The following is a 21227-nucleotide window of genomic DNA, read 5'->3' as shown; positions in this document are numbered from 1 at the left end:
CACGTACTCCCTCACACCAATATGACTTGGTACATCTTTTTCATTAACAACAGAAATGGTGGTGTATCCCCAGGCATCAGAAGCTGGGCTGGCACATTTTTTTTGTTCACCTTCCTCAGAACAATTTCCCATCTGGTACGTGGCCCATCCTTCCTGAAATACTGGGTGTCATGAGATCATCTCACACAGCTCCCATTCTTCTTGAAGTTTGAACAAAGAGCCAGTGTTCACTGAAGCACATCATTTTATAGTTCATGGTAAGCATGCAATCTGATTTTCAGCCACTCCACCCAAATGAAGGACAGGGTTTTCCAGGTGTAGAGTTTTTTTAGTGTTGGGCATGTGTGAACTACACATTATTTTGTATAACACATTGTGGTTCACTTTTTTTTTTTTTTTTTTTTTGCTGTGAAAACTTGAGGGCTTGTGGGGCTTAAAGGCAAACCTATCAATTGCCAGACAACGGCTGGAAAGGATTTTGAATCACAGCAAACCTTTGATGAACCTGTATTGAATTTCGAATTTGCAATAAAACCTGTGAGTTTCCAGTGGTTTCAGGTTCAGTTGTAATCATTATACAACATCTCTAATTACAAATTGCCACGCAAAAAAAGAAAATCTAATAAAAAATAAGTTAAAATAATTGGAGTAAATTATGTTTATTTAAACATAAATTCCAGCACTGGTGACTTTATCTGTTATTCCAAATGATTTTTGGAGTACTAAGCTCTGGCAGTGTAAGTACCTGCAGTGCTTTTAGAAACAGAGAATAAGGCCTTTATTATAGGGCATACCTGGGGTCTGGATCAGGAGAGAGTATCCTTTGTCGCAACCCCGGGTGTCAGAGTCGCACAGCTGCACACAGACCTGTCTGAAAGGTCAGATAGTGATCACACGTGGAAATGATAGGATAATGGCAATACTGTTTATTACCGTTCCAATTGCGAACAATGAGCCTTTACTGGCGTTAGGAGCCAGACAAGTGTTGCCAAAGAAAGCAAAAACACGAATTCTGACTCGAGGATACAGCCAGGCTGTTTGATGCGCGCTGATAATACCACGCTCGCCGCCCGATCTATACCGCGTTTCCAAGAGCGGGATGAGCCAACAGATCCCACCCGAGGCGCAGGGACTTTCCCCCGCAACCAGCGCCCGAGACCCGCCGCCCCCGGCCACGCTCCCTGCCCCGACCTCCCGCCCCGCCAGCTCAGCCGGCGCCCTCTCCCTTCCGCCCCTCTCCTCCTTCTCCTCTAGAAGCGGCAGGTTCCCCTCAGGCTGGAGGTTGAGAGCAGGGGGCTCGCACAGCCGCCTGTAGCAGCTCCGGTGCCGTACTGAGTCGAGCCGAGCCGAGCGGAGCCGCACCGAGCCAGGCTGCGCCGTGCCGGAGAGGGCGGAGAAGAGCCGAGCCAGCCGAGCCAGCCGAGCCGAGCCGTGCCGAGCCGCGCCGCGCCAGGGACAGCCGATCCGAGGGGAGCGGAGCCGATCCGGGCAGCGCCGATCCGAGCCGGCGCTGCCCCCGCGCCTGCAGCAGGAGGCGCTGCCGGGCGCCGCTGCGCCCGCGCCGGGCTGCGGGCCGGAGTCCCACATTCCCCGTGCCAAGTGCCGGGGAGCGGGGGTTGGACGTGAGCGCTCGGCTCCTCCCTCCCGCCCCACTCGCCCAGCAGCAAAGTAACTCCGGAGTACGAGGGGAATCGGTGCCACCGCCGCCGCGTTCGTCGCGCCGCAGACGGCTGCCCCAGCGGGCGGCCCCAGGGCCAGCGGGCGCCCCTCGGCGCGGGGGTCTCCTGGCGAGGCGCCGCGGCGAGAGGGGAGGTCGAGCTGCGCTCCGCCCGCCGCCGCGGGCCGGGGCAGCCCCGGCCTCTTTCAGAAACTTCTCCGCAAGTCGGTATGGGCAGGGGGGCCGGCGCCGCCGCCTCGCTGCCGCTGCTGGCGGCGCTCGCCCTGCTGGCCGGCAGCTCGCCCGCCCTGCTCGGGGCGGCCCGGGCCCAGCTCTCGGCAGGTGAGTTCTTGCTCGGCGCCCAGGTAAGGGCGGGCGGCGCGCCGGGGTCGTGTCGTGCCCGGACTGCCTGCCGGGAAAGGGAGGGGAAGGAAGGGGAGAGGGTTGGGAAGGGTCGCACTGCTCCGGGGCCCGGCTCCCGCCCCGAGGACCGGCGGTGGGGCTGCAGAGGGGCTGCCCCACACCCCCACCGCCTCCGCTCTGCGGGGCGCGTTGGGCGACCCACGCGTGTGCGCAGGCTGCTGGTGCGGGGCTCGCAGGGGCGGGCGAGCGCGGGCTTCGAGCGCCTCACAAACTCCCTTTCCTCACCTCCTCCTCCTTCTCTCCCCCGGCCAGCCTCCCAGGTGCCGGCGGGGCTGGAGCTGTTGTCGCCCCTTCCCCCGCTCAAACTTTTCCCGGCGTTTCCCTGCCCGGCGCGGAGGGCGCAGCCCGGCCGCTCCCCTCGCCCCGAGGCGTGGGGCGGGGAGACACGGGGGCCACTGGGATCCCCCCTCCCCGCACTAAAAAAAGAGTGGTGGGTGAGAAACAGGACGGAGAGCACCGATAGGGTCGGCGTCTGTTTTGTGTGAAAGATGCGAATTTCTCGCCCCTTCCTCCCCGGCCGCCCAACGCCACGGGGTCTTGCGGAATTAAAGCCCGCGGAGCCGGGCGGTGGGAGCTGCGGCCGGCGCGGTGGTGAGTTGTTGGCCCCGGGGGAGCCTCGGGGCAGAGAGTCCGGGGCTGGAGCGGCCGCTCCGGGAAGAGGGGGCAGCATCTCCCGTGCTGCGCCGGGGCGATGCGGGGCACTGGGGACTCTTGCGCCGGACCGTCACCCCCACCTGCTCCGCTATAGTTTATGAAGCACCCTTCGTTTGCTTGGGGTGAAGCTTTATCGTGAACGTGTTCTTATTTTTCGCGGCGTGAAGTGTTACGCGAAGGACTGGCTGAAATAGAATTAAGGCTCTTGTTTTTCTTTCTTCCCTCCCCCACTTTCTTTTGAATAGTACTTGCGAATGCATCGGGTGCATCAGTGGGACAGGCATTTGAGATCTTTATCATAGGCTACTGATTTGAAAACTGCCGTTAATAAAAGTATCTACACTCTTGAGACTTTAAAGGACTGATGTGTGATGTGACTTTAAAGGGGCTTTTCTTCTTTTCCTCCTGGTCCTCCTATAAATTAGTTTTTAATTGAGACATTTGAAATGTCATCGATTAAGAAATACGCTGAAGCAGTGCTGGTCTGAACAGATTATATCCATCCTTGTGTGTCTGACTTTGGTGTGTATAATTTAACGTCTCTGTGTCAGAATTGTAAAATTACATAAGCGCCTACGAGCCCTTTACCCGGGAAGGGAAATGTACCATATACACAGCTGGTATGTTGTAGAAACAGCTAAAATAAAATATTCCCAAGCGTAATATCTTTTCATTCAAAACCATAGCTAAGTCAGACCAGTGATTTTGCTTTACTCTTAACTCATCAGACTAATGTTAACACCAAAGGTAACACTTACGTAAAGATTTTTTTATAAGCTCGTTCACTGGTGTAAGGAGAGTAGGAAGTTCTGATAACTTATATGGTCTGTGGTATTTTATGCTAAAAATGTGGCATGCAGCCCATTTTGGAATTGCAAGTTCAAGGAGTCGGGTTGGTACTGTAGGGTATGTGTTAGGTAAGTGGAAAAGAACGTTCAATATCCTTCTGACCAGAGTAGGTGAAGCTTGTCATGGAGTTGAACAATTGTATCTAGGAAACACAAGATTAATTTTTGTGTGTGTGTGTGTGTATAGCATGTCAGTAGCTAGAGACTTTAGTTTCTACTGCCAAGTATCAAGAATACTGATGTATTGAGCCAGCTGGAGGTTTATTAATCGGAGACACTCAGACTTTTTTGAAGGTTTAGCAAAATAGAGTTGTTAGTAGCTGGTTCTATCATTGTACTCAGTTTAAGGTATGGTTCTTGGGCTCTTATTAAATGCATTTGATATCCACAAGTAGAGCTATGCCCTACAGAATTTGGTAACTGCCACAAACTTTGTTTCGTTATTCTAAGTCAGTCCCTGGAGTGTGTGTGTGTGTGTTTGTGATTCTGTTGATGAGACTTCTTTATCCTGGTGTTAGTGGATGCACACAAAGGTTTGGGTTCGTATGGCTGTTCCAGTGAGAGCCTTTCTGTAGCTTATAACGAGAAGTTTCTCTGGTGCACACTGGAGCATCTATTTTATACCTAGTCATCTCCACTGTTCAACATAGGTACTGTTTTACAATCATGTTTCATTGACTGCCTTCCACCGTCCTCACCATAATATAACAGCCTGTACTTTTCCAAGTTAAACTAAACCTAGCTGATTCTTAGCTCCCTTTTTATTAGTATTCTTCTTGTCTGAGCTGCAAGAATTGAAAACTGTTAATTTTCCTTTGTCATTAATGAAGGTATTAAATCAGTCTGGACCTTTCACAAATCTCTCTCTCATTGTAATTTGATTTTTATTTCCTTTTTATGATGCTCTGTACTACTCCTGAGCATGAACGATAGCAAGATCCAGAATTCTTCATAAAAACTTTGACGTGTTTATTAAGGGTCTAATCAAATTAGTATGAATTTTTTGAAAGTTGGCCTTCTTTGGGAACTGCGTGTGATGATTTGCCGTCTGTTCTTCCTCCTAACACATTCCATGAAAGCAAATGAGAAGGAGCAGCAGCAACTTAGGAAAAAGAACAAGATACATTTTGTAATTTGTTGCTGTCTTAGAAATTGTGTATATCTTCTCCGCCCCCTTCGTGCATAATCGAGACATTGTATCTTTTATTTTTCTCCCCAGATTTCAAATGAAAAAACCCCCAAGCAAACAAAACCCCAAGCAGCTTCTCTCTGCTCTTCTCCCCCGCCCCCTTCCCCCCAACACAGCCATAATCCGCAGTGTAATGTTTTCTGGTCTCTGTAGATTGTTTCTTTACACCGCTGCTTTCCATGACCCTTCAACTTGGGTGCGTGCCTGTCAGAATCTAGGCCAAAATGTTTTGGCAGTGTGTTCTCTGTTGAAGTCTAGCTATTCCTTATATAGCACCTCCTTTCATCTGCAACTCCTACAGTTTGATAAAGAACAAGTTCAGCTTGTTTTCACAACTCAATCACTTTAAACTTATATTTTTTGAATATTATTTTTAGCAATTTGCATATTTTCAAATTTGAAAAAAAAAAAGGAATATTTAAAAAAAAAATTTGGAAGAATGTTGCCAGCTTGTCAACTAGCTGATAGAAATATGCATTGCACTGCCTCTGATGGTGTCTGTGCAAGTGTGTGGGGTTTTTAATTACTAAATAAAAGATATGAGGATAAAAATTCTATGTGCATCAGCTTACCTGAATGTATTTAACTGTGGTATTTCAGACCACAGGTTTTTTAAGCATAAAAAGCACTGTATGTTTTATGAGTTCAAGTAATTTATTAGAATAGTTATTCCTTAGATTTTTGCATGCAAAATAGTTAGTGTCACAAATGAACATGCAAGAGTAAATATTTCTAAGTTAATCATTTTCCCTTCCCCTGATAAAATAGTTATAGTCTGTTTTTGGGAGTGAATCTAATTCAGAAATTTGATATGATAAAATGGAAGATATTATTTGTTTAATAACATTTTTTTCCATTAAATATACTTACAGAGAATAATATGAAGATTGTAACCAGCATATCTCTTGTTTGTAATCAAGACAAGTAGTAGAAGTAGAAGTATAGTAGAAGACACTGAGAGCTCTTTGAAAATGTTGAAAAATACTTTAAAGTAATCAAACTCAAATTAGCTCTTTGCCACCAGAACAGCAAAAGGTTCTTCAGTCACATTTTACCTTGAATGTGCTACAATTTGCATATATACGAGATATACAAGAGACACTGGTGCAGGTAGGGGTCTATGTATAAGAGACTTATCAGTAGCTTTTTTATTTCCCATCAAGCTGTTAAAATGTATTGACAAATTATATGGAAAATGAGTGAAATTGGAAGTGAAATTATTTTCTCGCTTTCATCACCTCCTTCTCAAATGTTTTCTTCTCTTTATATATTCAGTTCCTTCCATGGCACTGTTGGTTCACAGATTACTTGTCTATCTGTATTTTCAAGTGCCATATTACACTTATACAATGGATATAAATTTTCTAATTGGAATTTAACTGATTCATGTGAAATTGAAAGCACCCACAACACAATGACCCCGGAAGTCCTGTTTAGTCCCTTTTTTCTGAGAAATTACAATACTGCTTGATTAGTGTGGTAGTGATGTACACAGTGCACCTTAAAACAAGGAAGAGGTCTTACTCTTATTTAAGATCTAGTTATGATAATTAATAAAAATTTAAAAATCCCAAGGAGGGAGGATCTGCACACGATGGGGTGGGTGGTCCACCTAGTCCAGTCTCAGATGGTGGGCACTTGGGGAGAGGGATTTTTGTCAAGGTGAGTGACTTCCTCTGATTATTGTCTATCCACAGTGACAAAGTGTTAGTATTTTGTACTGTAAGTGGACTTTGTAATCATGATTGTGCCTGATGACATTTTCAGCCTGTATTGCTTTTAGCATTTGCCTTGCTTTCTGGTAAGGAATCTATGAGTTGTATGGGAAAAGCTGTGGTCCTTTGTTTTTTGAAATAGCTAGTTGTATTTCATATATCCTAGCTCTTGTATTAAAAGATGAATAATAATTTATCCCATTTTGCCTTCTTCATGCTACACAGAGTTTTTTCACTCTATCTCAACTGTTCTTTTTCTAGTCAGAAAAGTCCAGTTGCAGCCATCTTCTATGAAGCTACCATTCCATATCTTCTTTTTATCCTCTATCAGCCTTCTCTTTCTGTTCCAGTTCTACATTGTTCAGAGCATCTGTGAGACAGCTGCCCAATGGGTTTATACAGCCCTTAATAATGGTTTCTGTTCTGTTTCTTATCTATAGTGTGATCATTCCTGTCATTTCCTTGGCTTTTTTGACCATTTGTCTCACTCCTGGTTGTGAGCTGAAACATCTGTGGAACTATTGCATTACTGAAGAGCTGAGATATTGCATTAAATGATGGTCTGTGATGTGGCTGTGACAGTGGACAGCAGAATTCTTGGGAAGGAGAGAGTCTTTAACCAGCCCTTTTGGAGGAAGGAGAGATGTTAAGCAAGGCTCTTGAAGGACCTGTGACATCATGTTGGGTGTTTGGGAGAGTTTAATGCTTACCACAGTAGTTTGTCTCTTTCTCTTTCTTGAGATGCTCTTGTTAATACAAGTAAGTTAAAAAGAGTTTATCCTCTTACATGTAAAGATTGACAGTGTCTGGATTAACATGCAGAGAGATCTGCAGCCTTGCTGTGGTGCTGCTTCCTGCTCTTGAGTCCTTACGATGTCTTTGTACGATCTCTGTTGGGTAGACCTCTAGGTCATCTCACCTCTCAGGAGATGGTATGTGACTGAGCGTCAGCATCTGTTTTGGTGAAATCTCTACTCTTTCTTTTGCAACACAGATCCTGTTGAATGTGTAATAAAAAAATTACTTCAGTTCTGTTAGCTGAGTCAGTTAGGATATAACTTGTGTTTTCAGGTGCTGATGGAATCCCTTCTGTCATAGCTTATCATGGTCATGAAAAGATGCCTTTGTAGTGCTGCTCTCAGAAGTGTGTGCTCAGATTTGGAGCTTCATTTGCAATCTGCCTATGCTGTTAAACTAATCTAAATTACTGCTGCCACAGTGGGGGGCATTTCTATCACTTGAGTAGCTCTTGGGTCTTTGCCTGTGCTAGGTCTGGCCATCAAGTGGCCTGTGGGTGAGTTGGTTTAGCTTTATGCCAATCTCCTTGAAGGGAGGATGGGGCTTGGGATTAGTTCCCTATTGGTTCACTGATGTTTGGGAGGATGAGGGCTGATGGTGGGAAGGCTCAGTTTGACAGCTGTAATTGCAGTGCAGCTCATGTGAGGTGAACCTGGCACTGTTTTGAGTCACACTGGATCTACACTCTACTCACCATGCCAGCTGAGGAAGTACAAGCAGGGGCCAGGAGGGCACAGACTGAGGTGGGAAGAGAGGCCTGGTGCTCCCTCTGGAGCTGGAGGGGTTAGACTGGGTGAAGGCGTTTGAGGCTGCGTTCTGGCTGACTGCACACCAACTGATGACAGCGTTATACTAGTGTTTCTGACATGCAGCTCTGAGTAAAATGGGCTTAAATGTGTTCTTTTGTTCTAATAGGTAGCTAAGGCATTTATTATATAATTGTATAAGCAAGGAGTGGCCTATTCATGGCACTTAGTAGAGAGCAATTGTGATGTCAAGCAACAGAGGACTTGATGGAGCTGACACCTAGATACAAGGCTAGAATTAAAGGATGTTGTGACACCCAGTTTGGGGCACAGCAGGAACTGGTTTACAGCTGTTTTCTGTGGTTTCCACATTTTTCCATGCATGATCTATCCTTGCCCATACTCTGGGGTTTTTAAATAGGATTGCTCATGAGATGTGGATGTGGGTAGAAGAGGAAAAATGGCCATGGTTTCTAAAGGCCAGAGTGAGCCATTTGGGCAGTGGTAAATGGCACTGGTGAAAAATTTGCATCATCTGGTTGAGCATAAAGTCCTTCTACACCTAATTTTGTAGGTCAGAGAGGTCATTACCTTGTGCTGTTTCCTGGTAAGCCTTGACTACAGGTGGCTTTAAACTAGTTGTTTAAAATTGTGCGAACTTCCCAGCTGAAGTCACCTATAGTGCATACCTGCTATGTATTTGCAAGCCACTTAGTCTGCTCTTACTAGGAGGCCATGTAGTTGAAAGTTGTGTTTGCATTTTCAGTAAAAGATCTGAGGGATTAAATTTCTTGAGGATTGGTGCTGTGGAAAAGTTCAATTCTTTGTCCAGTACTAAGGTAATATGAGGTTATTTTTGTTAGCCAGTGTATGAAAGATTGGACCTTTCAGTTTGTCAGAAAGTCATTTACTTCTGTTGCCACTTACTAAAAACATGTGATTATATTTATTAATTGAGTAGGAAAAGAAGCCATTTCTCAACTACCGTGTCATGAAATTAATTCTACTGACTTATGAGACACTGTTGAATACTTTCAATCCAAGTTCTGTTGCAATGAAATTATGCTATGTTCATTCTAATTATTACACACTGGTTACTCAATTTATTTTGAGGTGGAGCTGTATGCTTTCTTTTGTGTGTAAACACTTGTTCTGTAACAGTAAAAACGACTGATGAATATTAACCAGAAGAGAAAAATGCTATGAAGAAGAATTGTGGCTGTAATTCAAGTTAATTCAAAACTGCTCAGAGTTCAATTTTTGACTGGATAACTGACTTCTTGAACTATTTTTTGTATTACTATTTCTGAATAGAGGTTGTGCTTCTTTGTGAGTACTATAGTGTGGTTTATGATATTTGTTGTTTTTAAATGATTTATGGTTTTAAGTAAAAAAGAAAAAAGACTATTAAAGCTCTGAAATTTTAGGCTGTTTTTGCCTTCTTCACTACAGTGAAAAATAAAAATACGAGACCTGGCAGAGAGTTGCCCTGTCGCTATTAATTAGAAAAATGCTCTGATTTTGTATTTTGACACCTCATTGTATCTGTATCACAGCTCTGTGATATTAGGCTAGAGTAAGATCAAAATTGTCTTGGTTCTCCTAGTGTCATCCTATTTGCCTGTTCTTTGTAAATGTGAAAGCACTTATCAGCCATGAGAGTGCTGAAGAAATGTGACTGAGTTCATGACTAGATAAGTTGTCAGTGCTGACTGCCGTCACTCTGTTTAAAATACTTTAAAGGGACACTTTCTTATAAAAATAAAGGCAGTTTTATGTTTTGTTCAACTTCTGATTCCTTAGAAGAAATGCATTTTTACAATTGCAGAATGTACTTTCTCAGACATCTCTCCAATTAGTATGCTTGAGTCTGAGTGCTGCATGCATTGTAAGTAGACAATACATATCAAAACACTGTTGTGTTAACTTCAGTGCTATTTGTCATAAGTTTTACAGAGGAAATAATGGTGTTGGCTTAAGAATGTTAAGTAAACAGAAGACGCCAGTCCAGTTTTGGAATTACTGAATGATTGGTCCCATAATCCCTTCCCCCATACCTGAAATAAGAAGTGGACTGTCATTTTCCCTGCTGTTCTCACACTCCTTGTCCCTGTGGTGGTGCATCTGCCTCCCACCTTCCCCAGGCCAGTGTTTTCTTTAAGTGACCTTAGACACTTGTGACAGCCCCCTCTGCCCCTTTTTTTTAACCTCCTTGGCTGTCCTTGTTTTTTGTTGGAAGAGTTTAATGTTTTGTGCCATAAGTGAAGGGAGGTAAGGTAGATGAGATTCCTTACTCAGAATGGTTAGGTATAAATAAATAGTTGAGTATAAATATAATTTGACTTTTCGTGAAATTTTTGTGTGCTCCTTTGCTTAACTGGTTAGCTGTATCTGTCTTTGTTTATGCGACAATGTGGTTTGGTGCATTCCATGTTCACTTTCCAGGCTAGAAAATTTCCAGTTAAAGAGGCTTTCCACTCTTGCACAGCCGAATTGTAATAAAATTATCTTTTCAGTCTTTTCCTTAGCCAATTCAGAAAAGCCAAACAAATATTCTCCTTGCAGTTAGTTTTTACCAGTAATCAGTCCTGACTCAATTTGTGAGTATACTAGAAATTGAAAACTCATTCCACAGGCTGGCCAACTCTTCAGCATATGAATACTTTGTGTGTGTGGTCTTGTTTAGTGCAAAAGGTCTATTTATGTTAAGTTTCTTGCATTTGTAAATCTCTGAGGGGTTAGCTTTTCTTCCTTGCTACCTTTTCTTTCAGATAGCATAATTCACAACCCCCACCACAAAGAAAACCCTTTGTCTCCTTGCTTTACTTACTTGTAAGAATGTAAGTAGATATGTAAGTGTGAATTAAAGAAAGATAATTTCCAGGTAAGAGCAAAACCCTTGGCGTGTAATGATTTGGATTTCTGAATCAGTTGAAACGAGGCTTGGTAATGAAAGGGATTATAATTTTCCTGGTAGACACAGGCTAAATAGATGGGTGTAATGTCACGGCATGTAAAGGTTTAAAGGTGGGGTTTTTTTCTTACTGAGGTGGCTGAAACCTGGAAGTGAGAAGTTGTTAATCAAATTGGTTTTTGTTTTAACTTTTAATATTTTTGAACCACTTCTGTTAGTAGTTACTGACTTTAGATGCTGTTATTAGCCACTGTGGCTGACTTTTTCCTTTGATAAAGTTAGTTTAATGGTTTAATGCTTTGATTCTTCTTACATAAGCGGGAAGGTGTTGCATTCCTAGGTGGTGTGTTATTCCCAGTACTTTTTTTCCTCTCCCGTTTTTTTTCCCCTTCTTTTTCCTTTCATTTGAAATACCTGTAAGCTGATTTGGTTAAGTACTGTAGGGTAGGTTAACAGCTCCTTCTGAGTCATGTTGAAGGCATGAAGTGCTTCCAGGTCTGTAGTTCTTTCCAGGGATGAGCAAGTTCCTGGCCAGTTTGTGTACCCTGTTGTCTGCACAGAAGCAGTTAACTACCAGACTCAGTTTATAGGTTGTTTTAAAGGCATTGAAATGGATATACTAAACAGCTTTTTGGGGGGTGGTGATTGTTCTCTCTGGCTCACTTATCTGCGTTTTTTGAGCTTATACTCCAAATGCTCAACTCTTCTGGTGATTTATTGGTGTTTCTGTCAAATGTTGAACAAGGAGTTGCATTAAATGACCAGCATTTTGGAAGGGCAGGATTATGCTCTCATTTAGAGAGGCTGCACAGATGTTCTTTACGAGCATTCAAAAGAGGGGAGTCTGTACATTGCTTTAAGGTTGACAGAAACCATGTATTTTAAAATCCTTGGTCTGAGCTTTATGGGCTATGTGACAAGGCTGTGAACCTGAAAGAGTAGCATTTGTGATTAATAATGACATTTGCAGACCCTAGGAATACTGGAATATCTGTTGGATTGCTTTGCTTGCATAGTGATAGTATCCAGATGCTAAGCATAAACATCTCTCTCTGTTTGCTTAAGCATGGAAATGGAAATGAAAACAAGTACCAGATAATTTGAGTTTCTGGGAAATAATTTTGGCCATCCATCTCTTTAAACAGCTACTCTTGCCACCTGAAAGCAACCTTAAGTAATTAATGGGCCAGTCCTTTTCTATGATGAAGAAGTTGAAAGAATTAGAATAATTATCTTTTAGTGGAAGTGAATATGTGATTAAACAAACAACAAAAAAACCCCACTGCTCTTGAACGTGAAGCATTTGCATCGTGAACCTAAACCTAAACAAATACCATCATTAGCAAGTGAAGCAAAAGGCAAAGAAAATACTCAAATTTACTGAGTTTCTCTATTAGGCAGACCCCAGAGGACACAGGAACAAGTGAATGAAGTTGGTAAATGTTTATTTATTTCCCTAATAAAATAACAAATTTATTCACTTTTGAAGTGCACAGCAGTACTGATGTCAATTACCTAATAGGCAGTTTGTTAAGTTCTTACCAAGTACTGTTTCCTGGGCACTGCTTGTGTAGTACTTGCAACAAAGCTGTAGTGGAAAGTAGTTTTGGAGAATTTCTTGTCTTGAATAATACTTTGAAAACGGGTAAGCAACATAATCTTACTTTGATTTATGAAGAATAGGGGAGGCATAAGTGCACTACTCCTTTGTCTTTGAAGGAAAAGCAACTGGTCGCATATTTATTGGAGGACAAAATTAAGTATTGGGATCCCAATTTTGTAATAACTAAGTCCTTAAACCTTAAAGATCCCAAGTCCCCTTACATGTTCTTCCACATCAGTTATTGTCTTGTGGTTGAGGATCAAGTCTTGTGATGGTGGCAGCATTTTAGCTGTGCTAACAAAATAGAAGATTTGAAAAAGAGTAGCGTAAAATTAAGAAGTGGTAGAAGGGATCTGTAAATCTATTGCAGAAATCTTGAAGCGGATGAATTTCTTCAGTACTGTGCCATGAATGAGAAGGATGCCTTTTTTTCTCTATAAGACACAAAATGTGGACTGAGAATGAAAGAAGTTAAGCCCATCCTTGTTGCTGCTCTTCAGCTTTTGGTACTTTAGGAATAACTTGTATTTTATCATCATCTTGTTACACTGACAGGTTTGTGGGCAGTAATACATAAAATTCTAAACAGCTCTATTCGTGCTGTATGTTGAGTGTATTGCCAGGTGAAAGAGGTCAGAAAAACAAACTAGCCTACCAGCCTGTGGGATGAATACCTTCTTAGTTAAGACTGAACTACGGGTAGGCAGGGGGTTTTGATCACTTTCTTGATAATTCTCCAGTTTTTTCCATGTGTCTGCTCAGCTTTTGTTTTATTGGTGTGGGGTTTTTTAAACTCCCAGATTAGGGTACCTTTATCTTCCAGTTTACTATATTAAAAAGGCCTTGTCAAGGTGGAATCCAGGTAAAACTGGTTTCTATTTATTTCCTAATCCTTTTTTGAGACATTCTGCATTAAAGATGACTGTGTATGGTTTATCATGGTATTCTTCCTGTCCATCTTTTACATTCTCTCTTATCTGCTTGTTTACTGCATCTCTCAACTGTAGCAATTAAGTATCTGATTAAATTTACATTCCTTTGGGTAAGAATTAAGAAAGAGCAGGCAGTATTTGACCTCAGTATTTAAGCAAAATGGGTCCTTCTTATATAAAAGATTATTTTGTCTATGTTTAGGTCCAGAGAAGTTGCTATCTTGTTATACTTTTGCAGTTCAGAACACAACTTAGGAAAAGAGTGGGATTGAACTTTAGGATTTCTGTAATCTGTCAGGGGAAAAAGCAGACAAAGTATAGCAACATTAAGAACATTAGAGTTGCACATATTAAAAAATTCTGTCTAAATAAGTTGTAATTAAGAGGATTTGCCTTTAGCAGTATAAAAGATAAACTACCAATGATTGTATCTTCTATGTAAATGTTCAGTAATTGATGTATAGCTCATAAATGGACCCAGTGGCTGTTTGATGAATGTGTTTATACATGATAAAATATATAAATACTTCTAAGTCCCTGGAGTATTTTTGCTTTCTTTCACATATGACTGATCAGTTTACCTAAGACACAGAGTAGTTTGTTCTCAGACGCAGTTTACAGATTCTGGCATGATGAAATGTTATAATAGCAAGAGATAAAATGCACGGGCAAAGAAGATATTCTTAATGGGGGACTGTAATCAGTGTTTGAAAACTGGCTAATGGATTGCAGAAGATAGCAGCCTAACAGACAGACAGCAATAAAGACCATGTATGAAAATGCAAATACATGGTAAAATTAAATGAAGTCAAAGCTTGGCTAAATGTTCTGTATTTCAGTTTGCTTTCCAAAAACTTTGGAATGAAAGGCTTGGATAACTAGGAAGTCATCCTTTTTTAATTTAAACTGTTAATTTTGAATGTCTGTGAATAGAAACATTAAAAAAAATAATTTCCAAAGGCAAAATAAAGTTATGTTTGGGTAGAGCTGTCTGCATACTTAGCTGCACTGTATTTTGGTCTTGGAAACTTATGAATTGCTCCAGAAAGAAATTAGAAGGATCTTGCCAGTTTTATCTGTGATGCTAGTACCTCTCAGGGCAATTCTGTTTTTGTGTCTTAGAAGGACTATGGCCGTATCTGCATTGGCAAGCAATCTAGTGCAACAGATGCTGGTTGCAGAATTGAAGCATTACAGAAAGTGAGGCACTTGGAACCATTGCATGTGGTGTAGCCAGGCAGGGTTACCTCAGATTTCACAGTCTCTTTCCTGTAGGCTCATTTTTTTCTGGTGTCTTGGATTCCTAAGGATCTCATGGTACATAGTCCACTAACTTTGAATCAAGCTTCCCTGAGAAGTCTTGGAGCATTTCAGATGTGGATCTTCTGGTGTGCTCGTCTCTGACTGTGGTGGTGAAGTTCACCCGTATGAGAACTGTGCTGAGAAACAAACTAATGGTAAATGGCAATCAAGGCATTTATTTTCCTTCTCTTTTGAACCAAATTCCCAACACAGGTACGACTTATTTTAAAAAACCAAACAAAATAACCCCCAAAACTATAGGACACTAGACAGGCTCCCTGCTAGAGAGTGTATAAAAATCAGCAGGACAAAAAACTGAAGAGGAGCATGCTCTGAAAAAGTAACAATATTTTTGAAATTATGTCTCTTCCCCTTTTCACGAGCATGCATCTCTACTGTGGTTTTAAGTGTTTGGCTAGTAGGCTTTTCAAGTGGTGAGCAAATAAGAGATGAAGATGATGATGTCTTAATTTAGTGATGAGTGTTTTCAAGGCCAAGAAGCTAACCTGGCAGGAAAAACTGAAAGCTTGTTTAGATAGTGAAATTAAATACTGTATTCATACAATGCTCTTTATTTGGGTGGGAAGAGCAAAGATTGGCCTCAAAATGTTTGAGGCAGATATCATGCAGGCTGTAGATCTCTGGTTCTGTTTTCCTCTCTGAGATTCTGTTGCCCCTTGCGATACTCATAGTTGAGAGACCTGAAGTACTTTAGTCTCATTATGTTCCTGTGATTTCTGTTGTACTATACCCCTCATTTAGCACCAAGACTTGACTCAATCAGAGTGTACAATGTGGCATTATGCTTTAATTTCTTATGTTCTAAATGATGTCCTAGTTTGTTACCTAGGTGTGGGGTTATCCCATCCTGCAACAGGTAAGTGAAATTTTATGTGAAGCAAGACTGCACAAAATTATACCCCACTGAGAGAACTAGTCCTTAATAAGGCAAGCATGTCAGTGTGTTTGCAAGTAGCGTTGATGGTAATAACACTTATTTGTAAAGACACCAATAACGTCTCAGCCTGGCAATAACATCAGTAACACCTACAATGATTTTGAGGGAAATGGTTGGTAAATGGGGCCAAACTAGTAGTTTTCCTGTGAAAATCTCTGAAAAGAGGTAGGGGAGGGAGAGAGAAGAGTTGTTAATAAAAATGAAGTAGAATATATTAAACTTGAAAATGGAATATAAATCATAGGAAATTGGAGTTAAAATAAGAATTGACCAGGAGCAGGGGGGAAGCTGCATGCTAAGACCAGCTGAGATGTCTGCCCCTATAGAGTTTAATATCTCACTATGTGTGAAGAGTGTGATCTGGAAATGAGATTAAAACAGGAGTTGACCAGAACCAGGAGATGAACCATTGCAACTTCATGGAGGTGTCCACCCCCAAGGAAATTAATATCGCACAGACTAAGGAAAATGTGATTTGCAAAGAAGATATACATGCATTCTCTGTCTCAAGGAGATCATCTTATAGGACTTGGATAGGAAGTAACCTTGACTTTCTATCAGAGACTAATGTTCTGTTGTCAAATAGATTCTTCCAAGGCCATTTGAACATTTTACTTTAGCAGATTTAGCAACAAAACTACTATTGAATGTTTTATTAATGTTGCAAAGCATATTGTGGCAAGTTCACTCTTCTCATATTTAATCCTCTTCCTTGCACAGTAACTAATAAGCAGATCAGATTTCTGATTAAGCAATGGAGGATCGATGTCATTATTAACATACGAGACAGTTTTTTTTCTACCTCTGTTAGTGCAACAGCTCCCAAAAGCATGGAGTGTCAGAGATGAGATTGTTCTTTAGAAGGAGGGAAATGCAAATTTTTCATAGTTTATCTGTTAGAAAACAGTGGAATATGTTTTTTTTATTTTATGGTTTAGTTAAATGCTGTATTTAACACTTTAGTTGCCCTGCTTTTTCTTGAGTTCTCCTAGTAAATGTTTTCAGAGAAGTCAGGGAAGTATATAAAACTAGTTATCTCAAAATACAATTCCAGATGAGATATATTTGGTTGCACACTGAGTATATCTGATGATGAAGAAAAATTTTCGAATCTTCCCCTGCATCCCCAAGTTTTAGCATCAAATCTTTCAGGCATATAAGTTTCCTTTGGCTAGAAGTCATGTGGATGTCAGCTATCAAAGTTGTGTGTTTCACTAGGCACTCAAAAGAAAAGCATAATTGTAATTCATGTTATAGTAACAATACCTACACTACCACTTATTGCTGTCTTTCCATTTTCAATGCCAGTTTTCTAATGGAGGGTGACCAGTGCTCCTGGTTCTGTTGGTGGCTGTCGTTGAAATAGAATGATTTACAGAGTAAGTTGTGGTGTCTCTTTCTTCTGCTGTGTTAATCAGGACACATGGGATGTTACTGTGAGCCAGAATAGTTTGGGGTTGATGATTTAATTTTGAGTGGATTTGTGAACGGCGTCTGGACCAAGAACATTAGTGCATGGGCCAATCCTGGCAGCAGGAATACCTGTGGGTGCAGGCTGGATAGTGGCTGGGTGATGCCCTGCGAGAAAGGGGTCTGTGGTTCATTGCTGGCTGGGTATGCGTGTGAGGTTTTTTTGTTTGTTTGTTTGTTTGCTTCCGTGGGGCTTTTAGTTAATTTTTTATTTTAGTGAGCAAAATGAATTACATACTGGACTGCACTGAGAGGATTGTAGCTGGCAGATTGTGGCAAGCTGCTGTCCCCCACTACTCAGTGCTGGTGACTTATGTCTGGAGTATTTTGTTGGGAACTGTGGCTCTTGCCCTCTCCCAGGTCACAAAGGATGTGGGGAAGCTGAAGCCTCTTGGGAAGTTACTGAGGTTGGGGCCTAGATGGTGTGACCTAGATGGTGTGATCTCCAAGGGGCACCTGAAGGGAGCCGGGCTTCTTTAGTCTCAAGATGAAGAGTAAGGGGATAATGTTAACAGGAGGTTGCAAGAACTTGAAGGGTGGTTATGAAGATGACAGAAACCATCTCTTTGATAGCAGCAAATAATACAGTAAGGGGCAGTAGACTCAAATTGCAGCTTGGGAGGCTCAGCTTGAGTACTATAAAACATTGCTCGTGTGTAGGAGGGTGGTAGAGCAGAACAGACTGCCCAGGGCAACCCCTGTCCATTGAGGCTTTCAGTCCTCAGCTAGACAAAGCTGTGGCTAATGTTATAGTCTTGGTGATAATTCTGCTTTGAAGGGGATATTTGGCCTAAATGGCCTCCAGAGGTGTCTTACAAGCAACACTTCTTTGATTCTAGTAGAACTGTACCCTGCAATTTCATGGGGCGTGGGAACAGGTCGATGCAGGTTGAAAGTGCAGGCTCCAGCCTGGCAGAATGGCTGGCTGGTCTCTGCTCCAGAGAGACATTTTGATAACCTTTGCTCCTTCTCTGAGCAGTCAGACTGGATTTTTCTTTTTTTTTTTTTTTTTGTGAAATGATACATTCACATCTAACCCAGGAACGGGTTTGCAGAAACACATGGACTTCTTTGCTTTTTTTTCTTCCCCCCCCCCCTCCCCCCAACTCTGTGAGTTGGGCAAAATTTATGCTTCTTCATGCAAACTCATTTATAAACTTGATTCACTCTGCAAATCAAGCATGAAGACAGCAAGGGTTTGGAGTTTGACTTCTTGCTTCTGTTATATGGAAAGCATAGCTCTCCTAGTAAGAGGATGTCTGGAAGTTCTTCCATGTGATTTCCATTGTTCCACGAAAGAGGCACCTTACAGTTGTATTCAACACTTGCTGAGGTAAAACCTCTCATGCCTGTTTAACCCTTGGCTTTTTGAAGGAGGTGGTGAAATGAAAAACTCCCTTTCCAACACAGAGGACACCTTATGTGAAGTTTTCTGCCTGTCACAGACATGTGTGTAAATACACTTCTCTCTGTTGCCAGACCTTTTCTCAAAACATGCGTGAAGGTGATGTGTCCATATGTGACAATAAGGTCACATTCAAATTAAAAATTAATTTAAAACGTTTTAGTTGAATCATGTTAAAATTCTGTGTGGATTGCTTTCATTCAGTATTAAAATGTTGTATTAAAATTCAGTTTAGTGTAATTCACCTTAGGAATGGATTAGGTTAAATTGGATTAAAGTAGACTAGTTCTGGAAAAAGAGGCTCCACAAGTTTTTCAAAGTGAAGTAAAATGACTTTAGAGATAATTTAGACTAATTTTCATTGTTCCAATATGTCATCCTATGGTACATAAACACTTTTGTCAAGATTAAAATAAGGTAGGTATATGATTCAGCTCTTCCTTGCTCTGCTGAGGATAAATGTCAAAATCTCTGTTTTTTTAATGTTGAGCCCTTGTTTTATCCTTCTCTTTTGGGAAGTCTCTGAAGGCCCTGTTGAGCCTTCTTCCTCAGTGTATCAGGAAGGTATATTTTTCAGGTTCTCCAACAAAGTTACTTGAGAAGAAGTGTGAACTCAGATGATATATTATGCTTATTCAAGTTGAGCTGTGCAGATTGTGTAGCTTTTAGTACAAGGCTATTTTTAAAGTTATCAATAAGGAAATGTGTAGGAAGGGGTGTCCCCTACAAAACACCAGACACTTAACTAAAAGTATGGCATTAAGGTCTGTCAGCAAGACTGATTTATCATTTGTGTAGTGCTTTCTTTGAGACTTGGTTGGCTTTAGCCTCAGAAGTATTTCAGATAACTAAGGTCCCCGAGGCATCTAGTGATCTGTTTTGGGGCAATTTAAGGAATTGTGATCCATGACCATCTGCTCTAATAATCCCGGTCAGAGCTTGAAGATGCAGATCATGGAGAGGGAAGTGTGTTTACTCCTTTGTGACCACAGTGGATGGCCGTGCTTCTGCTTAGCAAAGGGGGCCTTAACTCCTTCAGCCGCTTTAACCAATCCAGTGGGAGCTCGAGCAGTGAGCACGCTGTGTTGGCAGATTCTGAAAGGGATTAAAGTCTCCTTGAAGCTGTGTGCTCTAAAGTTGTTACAGGCAACCTTCTCATGGTTAAAAATCAAGAAACAAGCTGCTGCTTACCAAGGAAAATGTGCCCCCTCTGCCAAACCCTCAAATTCAAACAGCCCACAGAATAACACCTTTGTGCATGATGTGTTTGATGTGATGTATACTAGTATTTGTGAAACAAGCTTTTTCATATTGTCAAAACTTTTTGAGCTAATATATTCAGGCTATTTTGTATTTGGGAAAAGTAGTTACCTCTTCGTATTTGTTTTAATATATGATAAATTAAGTGATGACTTTGTTGTGAATTTAGAATTCGAAATGGAAGCAGTCTTTCATTCCAGACGTACAGACACTTTTGTTTTGTAGAAGATCAGTGCAAAATTTTGTAGTAATTTTCTGTAGGTTCAATGTAAATTATTAATATCCAAGTAAGTAATTTTGATTGGCTATTGTGCTTCTTGGTACTTAACTACAAGATTAAAAGAGTAGATTGAGTTCTGTTTCGTTTAGCTAGCACAGAATTCTTCAGCCATTTCTGTGGGCAAAATGCCTTCTGTTATGGGATCTGTGCTACCTGCAAAGATCATTCGATGTCATTTAGTTAATATCACATTTGCTATATTTGAAGGAAGAGTCCTTCACTTAAAATGCATTCAGTTTGGGGTTACATAACACTAACCTTGGAGACTGTTGTGATTGTAGGATTTTGCTTCCACTTCTATATCCCATGTATGTATTACTGAGTACTGTCCTGTCACTTCTGTTCCTCTTTTGCATGCTATAATTTCAGTAATTTGCATGCTGTAAATTCAGTCTGATGAAGAGTTTGATGCACACTCTGGAAAATTGCACATGGCTAGCAACCTGTTGTCATGAAAATAGACACTGAGGGCAAATATGCAGATAATCAAAAAATGTTTGCTTTAAAATTCTGATTTAAGAAAGATCAGGAGCTTAAGTGGCTTTAGATGGGGGGAAAAACCCTCTCTCCCACTGGTTGCTGGTAACGTTCCCCATTGGAATGATAGTGCTCTTGATCCACATATGTTTTATTTTTTTCTTTTTTTTTTTTTTTTTTTTTTTTTTTGGTACAGTACATCATTGTTGATGACTCCTTGCCATTCAGAAATTCAGGAATAATGATGATTCAAATGCTTTTTAAATAGGAAATCCCATAATATTGATGAAAATGAGGAAAAAATGAGAAGCTGACAAACAGTTGAAGCACCAAAACCAGAAGACTGTGTTTAATAGGATATTTGTCTTCATTTTTTTTTATTATTCTGTATTTTTCCCCACTCTGTGATTTAAAAGAAGTATGAAGAAAATGTTAAAACACTACTTATTGGCCTAGACTTTGGATCCCATTCTTAAATACTGCCAGTATTGCATCTTATTGAACATCCTTGAAATACTTGGTATTATATGATTGGAATTTTAATTTCCTGGAATTTCTGGGAAAATGCTTAAACTCTAAAGGGTTTTTCTTGATTA

At 41.2% G+C, this 21227-nt stretch overlaps 1 protein-coding gene across 18 annotated transcripts in view; it reads left to right on the top strand.

Moving 5' to 3' along the window:
• The first annotated feature begins 1779 nt into the window (after nucleotides 1–1779).
• Nucleotides 1780–21227, top strand: part of PTPRK (protein tyrosine phosphatase receptor type K) — a 392047-nt gene continuing 372599 nt past the window's right edge. For 17 of the 18 annotated variants that reach the window (XM_048296431.1, XM_048296435.1, XM_048296424.1 and 14 more), the window contains exon 1: nucleotides 1780–1999. In XM_048296431.1, the coding sequence (XP_048152388.1) occupies nucleotides 1888–1999 (112 nt within the window). In that variant the 5' untranslated portion in view covers nucleotides 1780–1887. Of the gene's footprint in view, nucleotides 2000–2553; nucleotides 2672–21227 lie in introns of those variants that run through there. The other variant, XM_048296420.1, reaches the window with a different exon arrangement.

This window comes from Corvus hawaiiensis, chromosome 3, assembly GCF_020740725.1.
Source record: "Corvus hawaiiensis isolate bCorHaw1 chromosome 3, bCorHaw1.pri.cur, whole genome shotgun sequence".
NCBI classification, from domain to species: Eukaryota; Metazoa; Chordata; class Aves; order Passeriformes; family Corvidae; genus Corvus; species Corvus hawaiiensis.
This window is presented reverse-complemented; position numbering and strand designations above follow the sequence as displayed.